Source organism: Caretta caretta, chromosome 2 (assembly GCF_965140235.1).
Source record: "Caretta caretta isolate rCarCar2 chromosome 2, rCarCar1.hap1, whole genome shotgun sequence".
Taxonomy (NCBI): Eukaryota; Metazoa; Chordata; order Testudines; family Cheloniidae; genus Caretta; species Caretta caretta.
In genome coordinates this window covers 223949256-223968889 of record NC_134207.1, presented here as the reverse complement: position 1 = coordinate 223968889, position 19634 = coordinate 223949256, and the positions used below count along the sequence as shown (strand labels likewise).

General features: G+C 45.6%; 1 protein-coding gene across 6 annotated transcripts in view; it reads left to right on the top strand.

Annotated features, from left to right (window-relative positions):
- Window positions 1-19634, top strand: part of VPS50 (VPS50 subunit of EARP/GARPII complex) — a 198629-nt gene that overhangs the window by 104982 nt on the left and 74013 nt on the right. For all 6 annotated transcript variants that reach the window (XM_048838154.2, XM_048838156.2, XM_048838153.2 and 3 more), the window contains one exon: window positions 8324-8442. In XM_048838154.2, the coding sequence (XP_048694111.1) occupies window positions 8324-8442 (119 nt within the window). The remainder of the gene's footprint in view (window positions 1-8323; window positions 8443-19634) is intronic.

Below are 19634 nucleotides of genomic sequence, written 5' to 3'. Positions count from 1 at the left end.
TTCCAGACAACATTACATGTTTCAGTTGAAACCTCAAAGTCACTTAGAATGGTAAGAAACTGCCTCAGACTACTAGGGCACATGGCTTCTTTCCTGTGTGTGGTTTGGCATACCAGGCTTTGTCTCCGAAAGTTGCAAAGCTGGTTAAAGTCAGTGGATTCCCCGTGGATTCCAGTGGATTGTCATCCCTTGGTAATGCTGATTTGAGTGTCTGCAGGAGTGTCCACCAGACCAAAGGAGCCTCTTTGGTCTGGTGGATGGATCCAGCCAATGTGTATGGGAGTTCCCTTCACACCTCCCTTGTGCACATTGACTCTAGTTATGGACATTTTTTTAAATTGGGGTGTTCGTCTAGGAAACCTACAAACTGAAGGGCTGTGTTTTTACCAAGATATCGCACGCAACGTAAATGTGCGGGAATTGTTGGCTATTCATCTGGTCTGTTGAGCTTTTCTCCTTCATATCAAGGGCAACAATCTACAAGTCTTCACAGACAACACCATGGAGTTCTGCATGAACCGGGGTGTGGGGGTGGGAATCAGTCTTTGTCAAGAGGCGATACATCTTTGGAAGTTTTGTATCACCAATCTCAAAGACTCTTTCCTTTCTGGTATTCAGAAGTCAGAACATGAGAACATGATCCTTACAGCTCTGGCTTGGTCTTGCTAGCATTGGTTTTCCAGTCTGCTGAGCTTCTCTACCAGGACTTTTGATGCTACCTACAGATCCTAACTCCAATCATATGCTATGTCCCGACCGAGCCACTCTCCATTTTACAGCCTGGATGGTCCATGGTTAACACCTCAAGAGATGGAGTGCTTGGGGAATGTGCAAAACACTCCACCTGTTGAAGTGGAAGTGATTCTCCTTGTGGTCAATGTAGAGAGGAGTGTTTTGCCAGTCCTGATTTCTGTTCAACCTATTGAGGACTCTCTCTGTTCCACCTGAAATAAGAAGCCCTATAGATTAGTTCCATCAGAGTTCACATGGTAGCTATTGCTGCTTTCCATCCAGAAATTGCAGGCCACTCAGTATTTTCTGATCTTACGTCTGTTAGATTCTTAAAGAGTCTGGGCAGGTTATAGCCCCATGTCATGGAGCCCATTCCTTCCTGGGACTTAAATCTGGTGCTAACAATGTTCATGGCTCGACTCTTTGAACTAATGGCTGCGTCTCTTTACTGCATCTATTTTTGGTAACTATTACCTCTGTGAGAAGAGTGACGGAGTTACGAACATGGGAAGCTGACCCTTTTTATTCCTTTTTTTATAAGGAGAAGCTATTATGTCCAGTTATGAAATTCCTGACTAAATTAGTATCAGAATTCCACCTCAATCAAGCCATGCTTACTGACTTTCTTTCTTAAGCCCCATTCTCATAAGGATGAGAAGATGCTCCATGCTTAGGATGTTGGAAGGGTGTTGGCTTTTTTAATTGGACAGGACTAGTGTTTTAGATTGTCTTCCCAGCTGCTTATGTCAGTTGTGGACAGGATGAAAGGCTTCCAGTCTTCATGCAGAGGATTTCATCCTGGATTTTGTCCTGCACACATCTCTGCTATGACAATGCCAATGTACTCACTCTACAGGATCTCAAACGGTTTCTGCAGTTTTTTTTGGCTTAAGTAACTATAACAGACCTTTTTAGAGCTCTAGCTTGGTGGTCAGTACATTCCTTTACTACTCATTGTACTGTATCTTAGCATTCCAGAAATGATGCCACTTTTGGACAAGTAGTTTTTCAGGTAGACTCTGAAACCCATTTCTGGATTGAACTGTTTGTGAGTCAGCTGGAGTGGAATGGACCTCTGCATTCACTTGAAGGAGAAAAAACGGTTATTAACCTATTCTGGATCCGTTCTTCTTCGAGTGCGAGCTCATGTCAATTCCATTCTAAGTGTGTGCATGCCCACCTGCATGGCCATTGAAGATTTTTGCCTTAGTGGTCCCCGTAGGGCCAGCTGTAGTGCCCTCTAGAGTGCTGCACTCATGCCGCGGTATATCAGGCACTGCCGGCCCACGCCCCCTCAGTTCCTTCTTTCCGCCCATGGTGGTCAGTCAGAGTGCCTCTCTTGCTTGTCAAGAGCTAGCAGTTTCTTCCATTGGACTTTGTGCCTTCAGGCCTTTGTTCGATTCTAGTTAGTGTTAAGTAGTTAAGTGCACAGTTAGCTGATAGTTAAGGTCCCAGTGGGAACTTCACCCCAAGTGGGGCATGCCCTGAGCTCCTGGTTTAAGCCCTGCTCGGTCTGTGGCAGGCCTGTGCCTGTGAGTCACACATCAAGGAGCGTTGCTGGATCTGTAAGAACTTTTGGCCTCACACCCAGAAGGAGAGGGACATTTGCCTCAGGGTCCTCCTGATGGAATCCGCTCTCCGCCCGGCTTCTGAGCCCTCTACACAGGCCTCACTGAGTACTTGGGCCTCTGTGCGCAGTGTGCCGCCAGCACCTGGCTCCTCTCAGCACCATTTGTCAGTGCCAAAGAAGAAGGCAAAGAAGCACTCGCCGGCGCCGAGCAAGAAGGCCCTGGAGTCATCTGATAGAAGGACCAGGCCTGTCCGCCAGCCTTCTCCGAAAGAGCATGAGTGTGCCTCTGCGGCTGGGGCTCTTAGCCCTCTTAAAGGTCCATCGCTGATTCTGGTGAGTGGTATGGAACCCACCACCCTGCCTGCACTGTCATCATCCCAAGCCCAGGCTCGCAGAGAGTGCAGCTCTCCACCTGTTCTTATGACGTCTGCGGTGCCGCAGGACCAGGCTAAGGCTCCCCGAGAGCCAGCCATTAAGACCCCTCTGGACGTGGGGAAGTGCCATCTGTCACCAGAGAAGCAATCCCATGGCAGGTTTCAACCACGCCGCTGATCACCCAAACTCTCCTCCCAGATGCCAAGACATTATTCCCCAGTGTGGGGTCAACGCTCCCCATATTATGAGCGACGCTGTTCGCCTTCTCACCAGTCTGCATCTAGACATCGGTCTTGGTCACCGGCACCGTGTTACCGGTCTCCACAGCGCCATTCCCCCGATGCTGATCTCCCTGGCACCAGGACTGTTCTCCCTGGTATAGCCACCGGTTGCTTATGCCTGGTCAGTGCTCACCGGTAGGCACGACCAGCCCGCAGACCCAGGCATTGACCGCTCCTTCCTGGTTGCCGGAGAGTGTGGAGGCCCAGTTCAACCCATTGCCCCAGTTTCCATGATGGGATTGGGGAGCATGGGGTGTTCCGGTGATGGTGGTGATGATGATGATGATGCCCCCTTCGCAGCGCGTTTCAGTGGCCGCTTCGGAGTAAAGATTGACAGCCCCACCGGCACTGGGCCCGGTACCGGAAGCTTGCTCCGAGGTCGGGGTGGAGGATCTGGAGCCCACCCCCAAACCTCCATTTCCAGCAGCTGCTGAGCTTTCAGTGCCTCAACCGGTGGTCAGGGCCTCTGCCTTTTCCCCGGAGGAGGTGGATGCGGGACCTTCCAGGGCCAGACCCCCGGATGACTTTAAAAAACATCAAGCCTTTCTCAGGCGGATGGCTGAGAACTTGGGGCTAGAAGTGAAGGAGATGGCAGAGCAGGAGGACACCCTTTTCAATGTCCTCTTGGCTCCATGCCTGCCTGGATTGCCCTACTGATACACAATGGGGTCCTCCAGGTTGCTAAGGCTCTGTGGCAGACCCCATCCTCTATCCCACCCACCTCAAAACGGGCCGAGAAAAAGTACTTTTATGCCAGCCAAAGGTTTCGAGTACTTGTATACCCACCCTCCTCTGAGCTCGCTAGTGTTGTTGGCGGCCAATGAGAAGGATAAGCAGGTCCCCTCGGCCTCTACGCCCAAGAACAAAGAAGCCACAAAACTTGATTTATTTGGCAGAAAAAATTATTCAACAGCCAGCTTACAATTCTGGGTGGCGAACCATCAGGCCCTACTGGGCCCAAACAATTTTAACCTTTGGGACAGTCTCCAGTAGTTCCAGGACTCCCTTCCTCAGGGTCAGGCTTGGGAGTATGGTACTCTGGTAGAGGAAGGGACCACGGCAGCCAGATGCACCCTGAAAATGGCATGGGACGTGGTGGACTCGGCAGCGAGGGTGTTTGCATCTGCGGTGGTTGTGCGACGCAGCTCCTGAATCCAAATGGCAGGCCTTTCCCAGGAGGTGCAGGCCTCAGTTCAGGACCTCTCCTTTGGTGGAGTTGGGCTCTTCAATCAAACAGATGGCAGGCTGCACAGGTAGAAGGACACTAAGGCTATCCTTCACTCGTTGGGCATGTCTCTGGGCGCTTAGCCTCTGGGACCTTTATGTGCAGAATGCCATCCACCTGATGGCCACTCACTTACCTGGAACCAGGGACGTCCTGGCAGATTGCCTCAGCAGGACCTTCTCCTCTCACCACAAGTGGTCCCTCCATCTGGAGGTGGTCAACCTGACCTTCCGACCATGGGGGAATCCCCAGGTGGACCTGTTTGCATCTGGCAGAACCGAAAGTGCCACGTGTTCTGCCCCCTATATGGCAGGGACAAGGGTTCCCTGTCGTACGCCTTCCTGCTCCTGTAGTTGGGAGCACTGATGCACGCCTTTTTGCCAGTGCCACTTATCCACAGAGTCCTGCTAAAGGTGAAGCAAGACAGAGCATGGGTCATTCTTGTTGCCCCCATGTAGCCTTGCCGGCACTGGTTCCACATGCTGCTAAGTCTTTTGGTGGCCAACCCGCTGCAGTTACCTCTCTGTCTGGATCTGGTATCCCAGAACCAGAGCAATCTGCTGCACCTGAACCTGGCATCGCTGCACCTGATGGCATGGCTGCTCCATGGCTAACCACAGAGAAGTGGGAGTGCTCCGTGGTGGTCCACCAGGGCTACCTATGTGGCCAAGTGGAAGTGCTTCGCGTGTTGGACCTTGGACAAGCACATTCGTCCTGAGGAGGCCTCGTCGCAAAACATCCTGGGTTATTTGGTGCATCTAAAGCTCCAGGGCTTGTTGCTGTCTTTGGTCAAGATGCACCTGGTGGCCTTTTCTGCTTTCCACCCTCTGCCTCAGGGCAGGTCGGTCTTCGGCCGTCCCATGACGGCACGATTCCTGAAAGATCTAGAGCATCTGTACCCGCGCGTCCGAGACTCGGTTCCCCCATGGGACATGAATCTGGTTCTCTCAAAGCTCATGGGCCCTCCTTTTGGATTAATACATTTGACACACAAGAATCTTCTTAAATGTATACCAGGACTCTTAACATTTCCAGTCAATAAATGATCTCCTAGTTACTGGGTTTTAGTTGAGCCAAGGCAGATTATTTCCAAATAGGTGACTAATTCTTCATATTAATGATTCTTCCAAATTAATTAAAAAACTCCCTTTCATCTCCTAATAATGAAACCTTGGGTTAGTTCTTCCTGAAATAATCTGCATTGATATAATCCTGGTTTCCATTAATTTGAAAATGTGGTGTGGCAGGGTTCTCTTTTAGAAATAATAGTCAGGACAGCTGTTTGTTCACTATCTCTAATATCAACATTCTCTCTTCTATGCTACTCCCTCCACTTTAAGTTTCACTCCTGATGTCCAAGGCCCCCCTCTTTAAAATTTGCTGCTTCCACAAAAGCCCTAGGTGTTAACCGACGTATGTGAGAAATACTGGCACACATATCATAAGAATATTAGCAAAACCTGGTTGTGCTGGTGGTTCCATCCTCTGAATCACCCAGGGCACTGAGTGTCTGAATTGTTTTCTCTGTCCAGAGTGTTTGCTCCACAGGGAGGAATCCTTCAGAAACCCCTATCAGCTGTTAGGATCCTTATCTTCAGTGGAATCAGCATGGTTCCATTAAGAGTGTCTTTTGTGTCCCTTTGCAAAGGGTGTCTACAGAGCAGTGTGGGTTGGGGCAAAGCTGAGGTAGAAGTCTTGGTGTATCCAATCCTGAGGTAGGAGGATTCATTTAAGGGGATACGCAGGAGCCAAGTGGTGTATTGGAATCCTGAGTTTGTAGGAGCTCTGCGGGGAACCAGGTTTTGCCCTAGAACTTGGGCTGTTTTCCTTTTCTGTATTAACAAATAGACTAGTGAGAATTTCTTACACAAGGAGTAGTTTAAAGCACCTCAGTTTGGAACAACTGACAGTAATTTACTAAACATATTAGGATTAAAAATTACTTTGATTCTGAAAATATCTCCCTTTAGAAAGTTTTTTTTCTCTCTGCAAACTCTATTTGAGGCAACTAATTTAATGTCAGACAAATGTTACAGTGGTTAATTAATCTCTGATTTATTTGCTAATTTCTTAATTTAGCAATGTTCAAAATACAACAGCTAGAAAAATAGCAAAATTTTAGAAATTTGCACAAATGCAATATTTGTTTTTCTAGCCCCTAATTGATTATGCCTCAGCTTGTAGTATGCAGTTACCAATTAGGTAATTCAATTGCTAATCTAATAGTCTGGAAAGTTAAAATAGCTTTTTTAATTTATAAACATTTGTTGTATTGTTTTATTGTCTACATAGTCTCAAGCACACATTATTTCATGAGCTCACATATTGAGGTGTTTGAATACATTACCCTTTGTAATTGTCTGTTCTAAATTGCTCATAATTTTTTCCCAAATCTTTCAGTTTATCAGGCTGAAATTTTCTTGATCTGGGGAAAACAAAATAATCCTTCAGGCCACGAAGTGTCAGTATTTCATTTGCCTATTAGCGGAGGAAGAGATTTTCTGTAAAATAGTAAAATATGATTTATAAAAGCAAATGACAGGGTGCTCTAACAGAGCTCTAGAGCCTGTGATTAGTTTGTACTTAGTTTTTAATAATCTGATTACACTTCACATCAGCAATGTCCCTTGAGGTCTTTAAACCACGATTTGAGGACTTCAGTAGCTCAGCCATAGGTGAGAGGTTTATCGCAGGAGTGGGGGGGTGAGGTTCTGTGGCCTGCGTTGTGCAGGAGGTCGGACTCAATGATCATGATGGTCCCTTCTGACTTTAATATCTATGAATCCATGAGCATGGCTAATTTAGCTGCATGCTCAAATCTACAGTGGGTTTGTTTTGAAGGTGAGGGTTGCAGAGTCCGTATTGAATGAGGCAGGCAGGTGCCTGCATGAGGGTTTCCCTCATTGTAAATGTGGGACAAGCTGCTGCATTGGTTTCTAGCTAAACATTCCAGATAAGGGTTGTATTTGTTCTTTAAAAAAATGTGTGGAAAATTACATTAAAGTACATTAAGATATTATTCAGGTTGCATAATTAAGCATACAAAAGTCAGGAAACCCTAAAATTAAGGTTGCAATCCTTAGCTATGCTCACTTGTGTATTTGGTATGATTTAGTTTCTTATGACTTAATTGAAGAATATTTGATAGCACAATACAGTATGCACTTTTTTTCTGCACCTATCTAAGGTGTATCTGTTAAAACAAGTTATAGGATCCCTGTCCTTGTATACTATGTGTCATGTATATTAATTACTTTCATGGATTTGATGTACACAGATTTGAAGAAGCTGCTTCACAAGTATTTAAAGTTTTTCTTTAGAAGAAAAAATGCATGATATTGTATTGTAATCCTGAGAAATATTCAGATAAACGTCCGTGTTTCTGCAATAATCAAGTTTTTGTAACAGTTGTGCAAAGTCAAAGTGGCTCTGTGTAGCATCACTACATACCAGTCCAACAAACTGAAAAATACTCCAGTGGAAGTGTCCTGTTGAATGTACTAGAACTGATCTTAAAAACGCTTAAATATTTTGTTAATATTTTTAAAATGTCTATAAAACACATGCATATCAGGGAAAAGATTACTTTTTAAAAAGAGGATACACAAAATAACCAAAAGTTTTCGTAATTACCTGTTTTGGTACTTTCTTACTCAGTCTAGTGGTTTTGCACTGCCTTTTCTATTGCCAACATGTTGAGCAATTTAGATTTTATGTAAACTATGCAGAATATTATCAACTAAAAAAGCAATAATAAAATATGTCAAATATCAGAATAAAATAGATAATATTGAGGCAAGGAGGAAACCAGTGATTGGGAGAAAAAGTGATTAAAATATTTACGGTTACAGGACATCTGGAATAGAAACACGTTTTAAAATCTAGTTAGAAGATTTTCCGTGTTTTTCTCCATTGTCAATCTGTTATATTTTTAAAGTTCTCCTGTATTATTAATGAGCTGGATAGACAATTTTTAATCATACATAGGATAGAAAAAACTCAGTCAAGGTTCAGGTAACACTGTTGCATTGTGACAGAACTAAAAGCAAAGAAGTCACAAAGCACAACTGATTTTTTAAAAAAAGGATGTTCAGGGATATTCTAACAAAAGTAAAAGCTGCCATTTTGTTTCTTTAATAGTATGAATCTGATGAACAGGAGAAAAGTGCCTATCAAGAGTATGACAGTGACAGTGATGTTCCTGAGGAGCTGAAAAGAGATTATGTGGATGAGCAGACGGGAGATGCCCCTGTAAAAAGGTAAACATACAGTTATTTGTCTTTTTGTATCTCTTGCTCTGTGCTTTTTAACCTTTCCTTTCTATTAAAAAGAAAAGGAGTATTTGTGGCACCTTAGAGACTAACAAATTTATTAGAGCATAAGCTTTCATGAGCTACAGCTCGCTTCATCGGATGCATGCAGTGGAAAATACAGTGGGGAGATTTATATACACAGAGAACATGAAATAATGGGTGTTACCATACACACTGCAACAAGAGTGATCAGGTAAGGTGAGCTACTACCAGCAGGAGAGTGGGGGGGGGAAACACCTTTTGTAGTGATATTCAAGGTGGGCCATTTCCAGCAGTTGACAAGAACATGTGAGGAACAGTGCGGGGGAGAGCGGGGGAATAAACATGGGGAAATAGTTTTACTTTGTGTAATGACACATCCACTCCCAGTCCTTATTCAAGCCTAAGTTAATTGTATCCAGTTTGCAAATGAATTCCAATTCAGCAGTCTCTCGTTGGAGTCTGTTTTTGAAGTTTTTTTGTTGAAGAATTGCCACTTTTAGGTCTGTAATCGAGTGACCAAAGAGATTGAAGTGTTCTCCGACTGGTTTTTGAATGTTATAATTCTTGATGTCTGATTTGTGTCCATTTATTCTTTTACGTAGGGACTGTTCAGTTTGGCCAATGTACATGGCAGAGGGGCATTGCTGGCACATGATGGCATATATCACATTGGTAGATGTGCAGGTGAACGAGCCTCACATGTGGCTGATGTGATTAGGTCTTATGATGGTGTCCCCTGAATAGATATGTGGACACAGTTGGCAACGGGCTTTGTTGCAAGGTTAGGTTCCTGGGTTAGTGTTTTTGTTGTGTGGTGTGTGGTTGCTGGAGAGTATTTGCTTCAGGTTGGGGGGCTGTCTGTAAGCAAGGACTGGCCTGTCTCCCAAGATCTGTGAGAGTGATGGGTCATCCTTCAGGATAGGTTGTAGATCTTTGATGATGCGTTGGAGAGGTTTTAGTTGGGGGCTGAAGGTGATGGCTAGTGGCGTTCTGTTATTTTCTTTGTTGGGCCTGTCCTTTCGATGTCTCTGACTCAAGGAATATTTCCAACACACCTCTGAACAACATACTAACTCACAGAGACCTTCTTACCAAGACTACAAAAAGAAGGATTCTGGGTGGACTCCACCTGAAGGTCAAAAGAACTGGGTGGACTTCTACATAGAGTGCTTCCACCGATGTGCATGGGCTGAAATTGTGGGAAAGCAGCATCACTTGCCCCATAACCTCAGCCATGCAGAACACAGTGCCATCCACAGCCTCAGAAACAACTCTGACATCATAATCAAAAAGGCTGACAAAGGAGGTGCTGTCATCAGCATGAATAGGTCGGAATATGAACAAGAGGCTGCTAGGCAGCTCTCCAACACCACTTTCTACAAGCCATTACCCTCTGATCCCACTGAGGGTTACTAAAAGCAACTACACTGTCTGCTCAAGAAACTCCCTGAAACAGCACAAGAACAATTCCGCACAGACACACCCCTAGAACCCCAACCAGGGGTATTCTATCTGCTACCCAACATCCATAAACCTGGAAATCCTGGACACCCCATCATCTCAGGCATTGGCACCCTGACAGCAGGATCGTCTGGCTATGTAGACTCCCTCCTCAGGCCCTACGCTACCAGCACTCCCAGCTATCTTCGAGACACCACTGACTTCCTGAGGAAACTACAGTCCATTGGTGATCTTCCTGAAAACACCATCCTGGCCACTATGGGTACAGAAGCCCTCTACACCAACATTCCACACAAAGATGGACTACAGACCGTCAGGAACAGTATCCCCGATAATGCCATGGCAAACCTGGTGGCTGCACTTTGTGACTTTGTCCTCACCCATAACTGTTTCACATTTGGGGACAATGCATACCTTCAAATCAGCGACACTGCTATGGGTACCCGCATGACCCCACAGTATGCCAACATTTTTATGGCTGACTTAGAACAATGCTTCCTCAGCTCTCGTCCCCCAACACCCCTACTCTACTTGCGCTACACTGATGACATCTTCATCATCTGGACCCATGGAAAAGAAGCCCTTGAGGAATTCCACCATGATTTCAACAATTTCCATCCCACCATCAACCTCAGCCTGGACCAGTCCACACAAGAGATCCACTTCCTGGACACTACGGTGCTCATAAGTGATGGTCACATAAACATCACCCTATACCGGAAAGCTACTGATCGCTGTGCTTACCTACATGCCTCCAGCTTTCATCCAGACCACACCACACGATCCATTGTCTACAGGCAAGCTCCAACCCCTCAGACAGAGACAAACACCTACAAGATCTCTATCAAGCATTCTTACAACTACAATACCCACCTGTGGAAGTGAAGAAACAGATTGATAGAGCCAGAAGAGTACCCAGAAGTTACCTAGTACAGGACAGGCCCAACAAAGAAAATAACAGAACACCACTAGCCGTCACCTTCAGCCCCCAACTAAAACCTCTCCAACGCATCATCAAGGATCTACAACCTCTCCTGAAGGACGACTCATCACTCTCACAGATCTTGGGAGACAGGCCAGTCCTTGCTTACAGACAGCCCCCCAACCTGAAGCAAATGCTCACCAGCAACCATACACCACACAACAGAACCACTAACCCAGGAACCTATCCTTGCAACAAAGCCCGTTGCCAACTGTGTCCACATATCTATTCAGGGGACACCATGATAGGGCCTTGTCAAAGTTCCTTCCCCACTCTGAACTCTAGGGTACAGATGTGGGGACCTGCATGAAAGACCCCCTAAGATTATTCTTACCAGCTTAGGTTAAAAACTTCATCAGGGTACACACTTTGCCTTCTCCTTGAACCCTATGCTGCCACCACCAAGCGTGTTAAACAAACAACAGGGACAGAGCCCACTTGGAGACGTCTTCCCCCCCTCAAAATATCCTCTCAAGCCCTACAACCACTTTCCTGGGGAAGGCTTGATAAAAATCCTCACCAATTTGCATAGGTGAGCACAGATCCAAACCCTTGGATCTTAAGAACAATGAAAAAGCAATTAGGTTTTTAAAAGAAGAATTTTAATTAAAGAAAAAGTAAAAGAATCACCTCTGTAAAATCACGATGGTAAATACTTACAGGGTAGTCAGATTCAAAAACATAGAGAATCCCTCGAGGCAAAACCTCAAGTTACAAAAGACACAAAAACAGGAATATACATTCCATTCAGCACAGCTATTTTACCAGCCATTAAACAAGAAAATCTCACACATTTCTAGCTAGATTGCTTACTAGCTTTTTGCAGGAGTTCTGAAGAGCATTCCTGATCTGTTCCCGGCAAAAGCATCACACAGACAGACAGACAGCCTTTGTCCCTCCCCCGCCCTCCCCCCAGCTTTGAAGTATCTTGGCTCATTATTGGTCATTTTTGTCAGGTTCCAGCAAGGTTATCTTAGCTTCTTAACCCTTTACAGGTGAAAGTGTTTTGCCTCTGGCCAGTAGGGATTCTGTAGTTCTGTACACAGAAAGATAGTTACCCTTCCCTTTATATTTATGCCCCTCCACCCCCCAAATCACAGATAGGGTGAAACTGGCTGTGATTTCTTCCTGGAGCTCTTGGGGAAAACGGAGTTAATAAGACACATGCGCCTCTAAATATAATACCAAGTGTATAAAGACTAACAATATTTTCCACATCTCAAGGACGATTTTAACCAGTTGATTCTGGGAAACTTTCACGGGAGAGTGCATCAGCCACTTTGTTAGAAACTCCTGAGATGTGTTGTATGTCGAAATCAAAATCTTGGAGAGCTAAACTCCACCAAATAAGTTTTTTGTTATTTCCCACGGCGGTATGAAGCCACGGTAGCGTAGCATGGTCGGTTTGCAGGTGGAAACGCTGTCCCCAAATGTATGGGCATAGTTTTTCCAGAGCGTAGACAATGGTGTAACATTCTTTTTCACTGACTGACCAGTTGCTTTCCCTCTCAGACAGCTTCTTGCTCAGAAACACAACAGAATGGAATTCTTGATCCAGTCCTTCCTGCATTAAAACTGCTCCCACACCATGCTCGAACACATCTGTGGTTACTAGGAACAGTTTGTCAAAGTCTGGGGCCCTTAGCACAGGGTCAGACATGAGTGTCCCTTTAAGCTGGTTAAAGGCCTTCTGACACTCTTCGGTCCACTGAACGGCATTTGGCTGTTTCTTTTTGGTTAGGTCTGTCAGTGGGGCGGCGATTTGGCTGTATTGTGGTACAAATTGCCTGTAATATTCGGCCAAGCCGAAGAAGGATTGGACCTGTTCCTTTGACTTTTGACTTGGGACAGGCCACTTTTGGATAGCATCCACTTTGGCCTGTAAGGGGTTGATAGTTCCTTGACCCACCTGGTGTCCAAGGTAAGTCACTCTGTTTAGGCCTATTTGACACTTCTTAGCCTTAACCATTAGTCCTGCCTCCCTTATGCGCTCGAAGACTTTTTGTAGATGTTCCACGTGTTCTGCTCAGGAATCCGAAAATATGGCCACATCATCAAGGTAGGCGACTGCATATTCTCCTAATCCTGCTAGGAGACCATCCAAAGTCTTTGGAAGGTGGCAGGTGCATTCCGCAGCCCGAAAGGGAGTACATTAAATTCATACAGTCCAACATGTGTGGTGAAGGCTGACCTTTCCTTAGCGGATTCATCTAGCGGTACCTGCCAATACCCCTTGATTAAGTCCAACGAGAGATGAACTGGGCCCATCTCAGTTTCTCCAATAGTTCATCTGTGGGTGGAATTGGATAGTTGTCTGGGCGAGTTACAGCATTTAGCTTACGGTAGTCCATGCAAAAACGTATCTCCCCATCTGGTTTGGGAACTAGAACCACTGGAGATGCCCATGCACTGCCAGAGGGGTGGATTACCCCTATCTGTAGCATATCCTGGATCTCCCGTTCTATAGCAGTTTTAGCTTGAGGAGACACCTGGAAAGGTTGGACTTTAACTGGGTGAGCATTACCTGTGTCAATGGAGTGGTATGCCCGTTCAGTCAGTCCTGGGGTGGCTGAGAATGTTGGCGCATAGCTAGTGCACAGCTCCTGGATCTGCTGTCGCTGCATACGCCCAAGATGTTCACCTCTTCCATGCCACCATTACTTTTCTCTTTGTAGTAGACACTTTCAAGCCACTCAGCGTCGTCTCCTCCCTGGGCTGTAAACTGGCAAACCTTTAATTCTCTGGAATAAAAGGGCTTTAGAGAATTAATATGGTACACCTTAGGCTTTCGGTTGGAGGTGGGGAATGCTATGAGATAATTAACAGCTCCCAGGCGCTCTTGGACCGTGAATGGCCCTTCCCACGACGCTTCCGTTTTATGGGCCTGGAGCACCTTTAAGACCATGACCTGGTCCCCTACTTTGAAGGAATGCTCTCTGGCATGTTTATCATACCAGGCTTTTTGCTCTTTTTAAGCATCCTGTAGGTTTTCTTTAGCAAGGGCTAAAGAGGTTCGGAGGGTGTTTTGTAGGTTGGTTACAAAGTCCAGAATATTAGTTCCTGGAGAAGGTGTAAACCTCTCCCATTGCTGCTTCACCAACTGTAATGGCCCCTTAACCTCGTGGCCATATACAAGTTCAAATGGGGAAAACCCTAAACTGGGATGTGATACAGCTCTGTAGGCAAAGAGCAACTGCTGCAACACTAGGTCCCAATCATTTGAGTGCTCATTTACGAATTTATGTATCATGGCCCCCAAAGTCCCATTAAATTTCTCCACCATGCCATTTGTTTGATGATGGTAAGGGGTGGCAACGAAGTGATTCACCCCATGAGCTTCCCAAAGGCTCTCCATAGTTTCTGCCAAGAAATTAGTTCCTGCATCTGTGAGGATGTCGGAACGCCAATCTACCCTGGCAAAAAATGTCTGTTAGAGCCTGGCACAAACTTTTAGCCCTGGTGTTGCTTAGAGCTACTGCTTCTGGCCATCAGGTGGCAAAATCCATGAAAGTCAGTATGTACTGCTTTCCTCTGGGTGTCTTTTTCGGAAAAGGACCCAGAATATCCACAGCTACTCGCTGAAATGGAACCTCAGTAATGAGGAGTGGCTGGAGAGGGGCTTTGACCTGGTCTTGGGGTTTTCCCACTCTTTGGCATACTTCCCAAGACCGGACATACGTAGAAACATCCTTTCCCATTCCCTCCCAGCGGAATGACCTCCCCAAATGGTCTTTGGTCTTGTTCACCCCAGCATGGCCACTAGGGTGATCGTGAGCTAAGCTCAAGAGCTTTACCTGGTACTTAGTTGGAACTACCAACTGTCTCTGAGGATGCCAGTCTTCCTGGTGTCCACCAGAAAGAGTTTCCTTGTATAAAAGTCCTCTTTCTACAACAAACCTGGGTCAATTAGAAGAGTTGAGAGGTGGTGGGTTGCTCTGTGCTGCCGTCCAAGCTCTCTGGAGGCTTTCATCTGCTTCCTGTTCAGTCTGGAACTGTTCCCTTGATGCTGGAGACATCAGTTCCTCACTGGATTGTGGACCTAGGCTTGGTCCTTCTGGAAGCGATGCAGGTGGTAGGGCTGTTTCAGTTGACTGTGAACTGCTCTTTGCTGGTGCACTATGTTGGGGTTCAGGCTCCTGCTGAGCCTCTTGTGTAGGGTTATCTGCTGCTGCTGGTGCAGGTTCGGTGGGGCCTTCTGGTGTTGGGGTTGCAAGCACTGGATTCAGTGCTGGCTGTTCTGGTTCTGGGACTGGCTCCATCTGGGTCTCTGAGACTGGATCCACTGCTGCCGTTGCTGACGTTGGCATGGAGTCCGGTTCCATCACCTCTGACCGGGTCCTGGTAGAAGTTTCCAGAATACAGCTAGGCGTGACAGCTTACTTAGCCTGGCTGCAGGTGACCATTCCCACCCTCTTGGCTACTTCACATTATTGGCCAAGTCTTCCCCCAACAGCATGGGAATGGGATAATCAAAAAGACTGCAAAAGTCCACGTTCCTGACTAGCCCTTGTACTGGACCGGCAACTTGGTTGTTGGCAAGTCAAAAGAATTTGACTTGAAGGGTTGAATCGTCACTTGGATCTCTGGGTCGATTAAATTGGGGTCCACTAAGGAAGCATGGATAGCCGACACTTGTGCTCCAGTGTCCCTCCATGTGGTGACCTTCTTCCCGCCCACACTCACAGTTTCCCTCTGCTCTGAGGGTATCTGGGAGATATCTGGGCATGAGGACCTCTGGTGTGATTCCGGTGCAATGAACTGTAATCTGTTGGGGTTCTTGGAGCAGTTGGCCTTTATATGCCCCGGCTCATTATATTTAAGACATTTTCCAGCTGACGGATCACTGGGGCGAGGTGTGTTGCTGGAGAATGGTGTGGCGGGACGATAAGGTGTCTGGAGTTTTCCTTGGGGTGTAGTTGGGGCTGCCCCTGGTAGTAGGGTGTGGTCTGAGGTTGTCCCTTCTGGTATCCGCTCCAACTGCAACCAGTTTTTTTCTTTTCTGCCACCTCCATCCATTTGGTTCCAATCTCCCCCGCCTTGATTACAGTTTTAGGCTTCCCATCTGGGATGTATCTTTCTATTTCCTCAGGAACACCCTCTAAGAACTGCTCCATATGCATTTAGAAAGGCAAATCTTCTGGAGATTTAACACTTGCTCCTGATATCCAGGCATCCCAAGTTTTCACAATGTGGTAGGGATGTCGGGTAAATGACACGTCTGGTTTCCACCTTAGGGCTCTGTACCCCCGACGGGAATGCTCGGGTATTAGCCCCATTCTGACTTTCACCTTGGTTTTAAACAGTTCATACTTGTTCATGTGTTCCTTAGGCATTTCAGCCGCCACCTCAGCTAAGGATCCACTGAGCTGCGGCCTCAGCTCTACCGTGTACTGGTCTGTAGAGATTCTGTACCCAAGGCAGGCCCTTTCAAAGTTTTCTAAGAAGGCCTCAGTATCCATCGCCTGCCTTGTAGGTGGGGAACTTCCTGGGATGCGAACCGGTACCTGGAGAAGGATTGCTAGGGTTTGTTGGTTTATTCTGCTGAGCCTTTGCCTTCTCCATCTCCAGTGTATGCTTCCTCTCTTTTTCCTTTTCCTCCTCAGCATGCTTCCTCTCTTTTTCCTTCTCCTCCAGTTCTTTTTCCCTTGCCTCCATAGCTCTCCTGTGGGCAGCCTCTTGGGTTTTTTCTGCCTCTTTTGCTGCCTCCATTTCTTTGTCCTTTGCCTCCATAGCTCTCCTGTGGGCAGCCTCTTGGATTTTTTCGGCCTCTTTTGCTGCCTCCAGTTCTCTCCTGTGAGCAGCCTCTTTGGCTTTTTCTGCCTTGGGTTCTGTCATCTTAGCCTCTCTGTTTTTAATTAACTTTACACCTGAGAGTTAGAAAGAAAAGAAAAAACCTGGCTTGTAAATTTTTGTGCTGTAATCTGATACCTATGTTCTGTGATAGCTATTCTCAGCCTACAGAAAAATCCTCTAGCTGCTCTTAGCTAAAAAGAAAACCTCTTCAGGTCTGTGAAAAACTTGTGAATTTCCCTGCAGGAGGTTAACTACCCTGCCTTTAGGTAGCGAAAACGCCAGCTCAAAAAGAACGGTCCCTTTTGTTATGCCTGCTGCTCTGGCCCCCAGGCAGAGACAGAAAAACTCTAATTGCTTCCAAGCAGCCCAAAGGAAAAAAAAAAGTCCTTTTAAAATCCTACTGTGCTTCTGCTTCAGAATGATCCCACCGCTCTGCCACTATGTCAAGGTTCCTTCCCCATTCTGAACTTTAGGGTACAGATGTGGGGACCTACATGAAAGACCCCCTAAGATTATTCTTACCAGCTTAGGTTAAAAAGTTCGTCAAGGTACAAACTTTGCCTTGTCCTTGAACCCTATGCTGCCACCACCAAGCATGTTAAACAAACAACAGGGAAAGAGCCCACTTGGAGATGTCTTCTCCCCAAAATATCCCCCCAAGCCTTACAACCACTTTCCTGGGGAAGGCTTGATAAAAATCCTCACCCATTTGCATAGGTGAGCACAGACCCAAACCCTTGGCTCTTAAGAACAATGAAAAAGCAATCAGGTTCTTAAAAGAAGAATTTTAATAGAAAAAAAAGTAAAAAGAATCACCTCCGTAAAATCAGGATGATAAATACCTTGTAGGGTAATCAGATTCAGAACATAGAGAATCCCTTTAGGCAAAACCGTAAGTTACAAAAGACACAAAAACAGGAATATACATTCCATTCAGCACAGCTATTTTACCAGCCATTAAACAAAAGAAAATCTCACACATTTCTAGCTAGATTGCTTACTAACTTTTTACAGGAGTTCTGAAGAGCATTCCTGATCTGTTCCCGTCAAAAGCATCAGAGAGAGAGACAGCTTTTGTCGTCTTCTTCGTCCTTCCCCTCCCCCCGCCCGCCCCAGCTTTGAAAGTATCTTCTCTCTTTATTGTCATTTTTGTCAGGTTCCAGCAAGGTTATCTTAGCTTCTTAACCCTTTACAGGTGAAAGGGTTTTGCCTCTGGCCAGTAGGGATTTTATAGTTCTGTATACAGAAAGGTGGTTACCCTTCCCTTTCTATTTGACAGGCCTAATCACATCAGCCACATGTGAAGCTCATTCACCTGCACATCTACCAATGTGATATATGCCATCATGTGCCAGCAATGCCCCTCTGCCATGTACATTGGCCAAACTGAACAGTCCCTACGTAAAAGAATAAATGGACACAAATCAGACATCAAGAATTATAACATTCAAAAACCAGTCTGAGAACATTTCAGTCTCTTTGGTCACTTGATTACAGACTAAAAGTGGCAATTCTTCAACAAAAAAACTTCAAAAACAGACTCCAACGAGAGACTGCTGAATTGGAATTCATTTGCAAACTGGATACAATTAACTTAGGCTTGAATAAAGACTGGGAGTGGATGTGTCATTACACAAAGTAAAACTATTTCCCCATGTTTATTCCCCCGCTCTCCCCCGCACTGTTCCTCACATGTTCTTGTCAACTGCTGGAAATGGCCCACCTTGAATATCACGACAAAAGGTGTTTCCCCCCCCCACTCTCCTGCTGGTAGTAGCTCACCTTACCTGATCACTCTTGTTACAGTGTGTATGGTAACACCCATTATTTCATGTTCTCTGTGTATATAAATCTCCCCACTGTATTTTCCACTGCATGCATCCGATGAAGCGAGCTGTAGCTCATGAAAGCTTATGCTCTAATAAATTTGTTAGTCTCTAAAGTGCCACAAGTATTCCTTTTCTTTTTGCAGTTACAGACTAACGCGGCTGCTACTCTGAAACCTTTCTATTAAGATTTTCATAGAACCAAACACTTAGCTCACATAATCTCTAATACTGCAAGCGCAATTCAAACAGTATGGAACATAGTTTGCCAAAATCACGAGACGCTGTAATCTGTGCAGCATTATCTGATTTTGTATGTAGTATTGTTGTAGCTGTGTTGGTCCCAGGATAGTAGAGAGATAATATCTTTTACTGGATCAACTCCTGTTGGTGAGAGACGAGATTTTGAGCTACACAGAGCTCTTCCTCAGGTCTGGGAAAGGTACTCAGAGTGTCAAAGCTAAATATAAGGTTGAACATATAGTTTAGCATAAGTAGTTAGCACAGATTAAGGGACCATTCAAGGTAAAGTGGCCTCTATGGTTATAACCCTGTAGTCATAGGATAAAAAGGGGGAATTAGTGTGTTACAGATTGTTGTAATAAGCCATAAATCCAGTGTCTTTATTAAGATGGAGTTTTAGCGTCTAGCAAAGTTATGAATTTAAGTTCCCAGGCTTGTCTTTTGAAAGTGTTGTGCAGGATTCCTTTGAGGATGAGTGTTCGATATAGAGTGATCGCTTTGTGAAAAGTGTTCACCCACAGGTGATATGGTGTTTTTGTCTTTTATCACTTTCCTGTGTGTTCATTTGAGAGCATAGTGATTGTCTGGTTTTAACCACATTGGGCATGTAGTGCATTGGATGAGGTAGACCATGTGTTATGGCAGTCATGTGGAGGACTCAGGGATCTTGAAAGGCGTATTGTGGAGGGTTTTGATCATTGTAGCAATGGAGATATGTCTGCAGGTTTTGTATCTGTTCTGGCAGGGTCTGGTGCCTCTCTGAGTTGGTGTTTCGGTCTGTGGGGAGCTTGCTTCTGATGATGAGATTGGAGAGGATGAGAGGTTTTTTGAAGGCCAGAAGAGGGGATTTA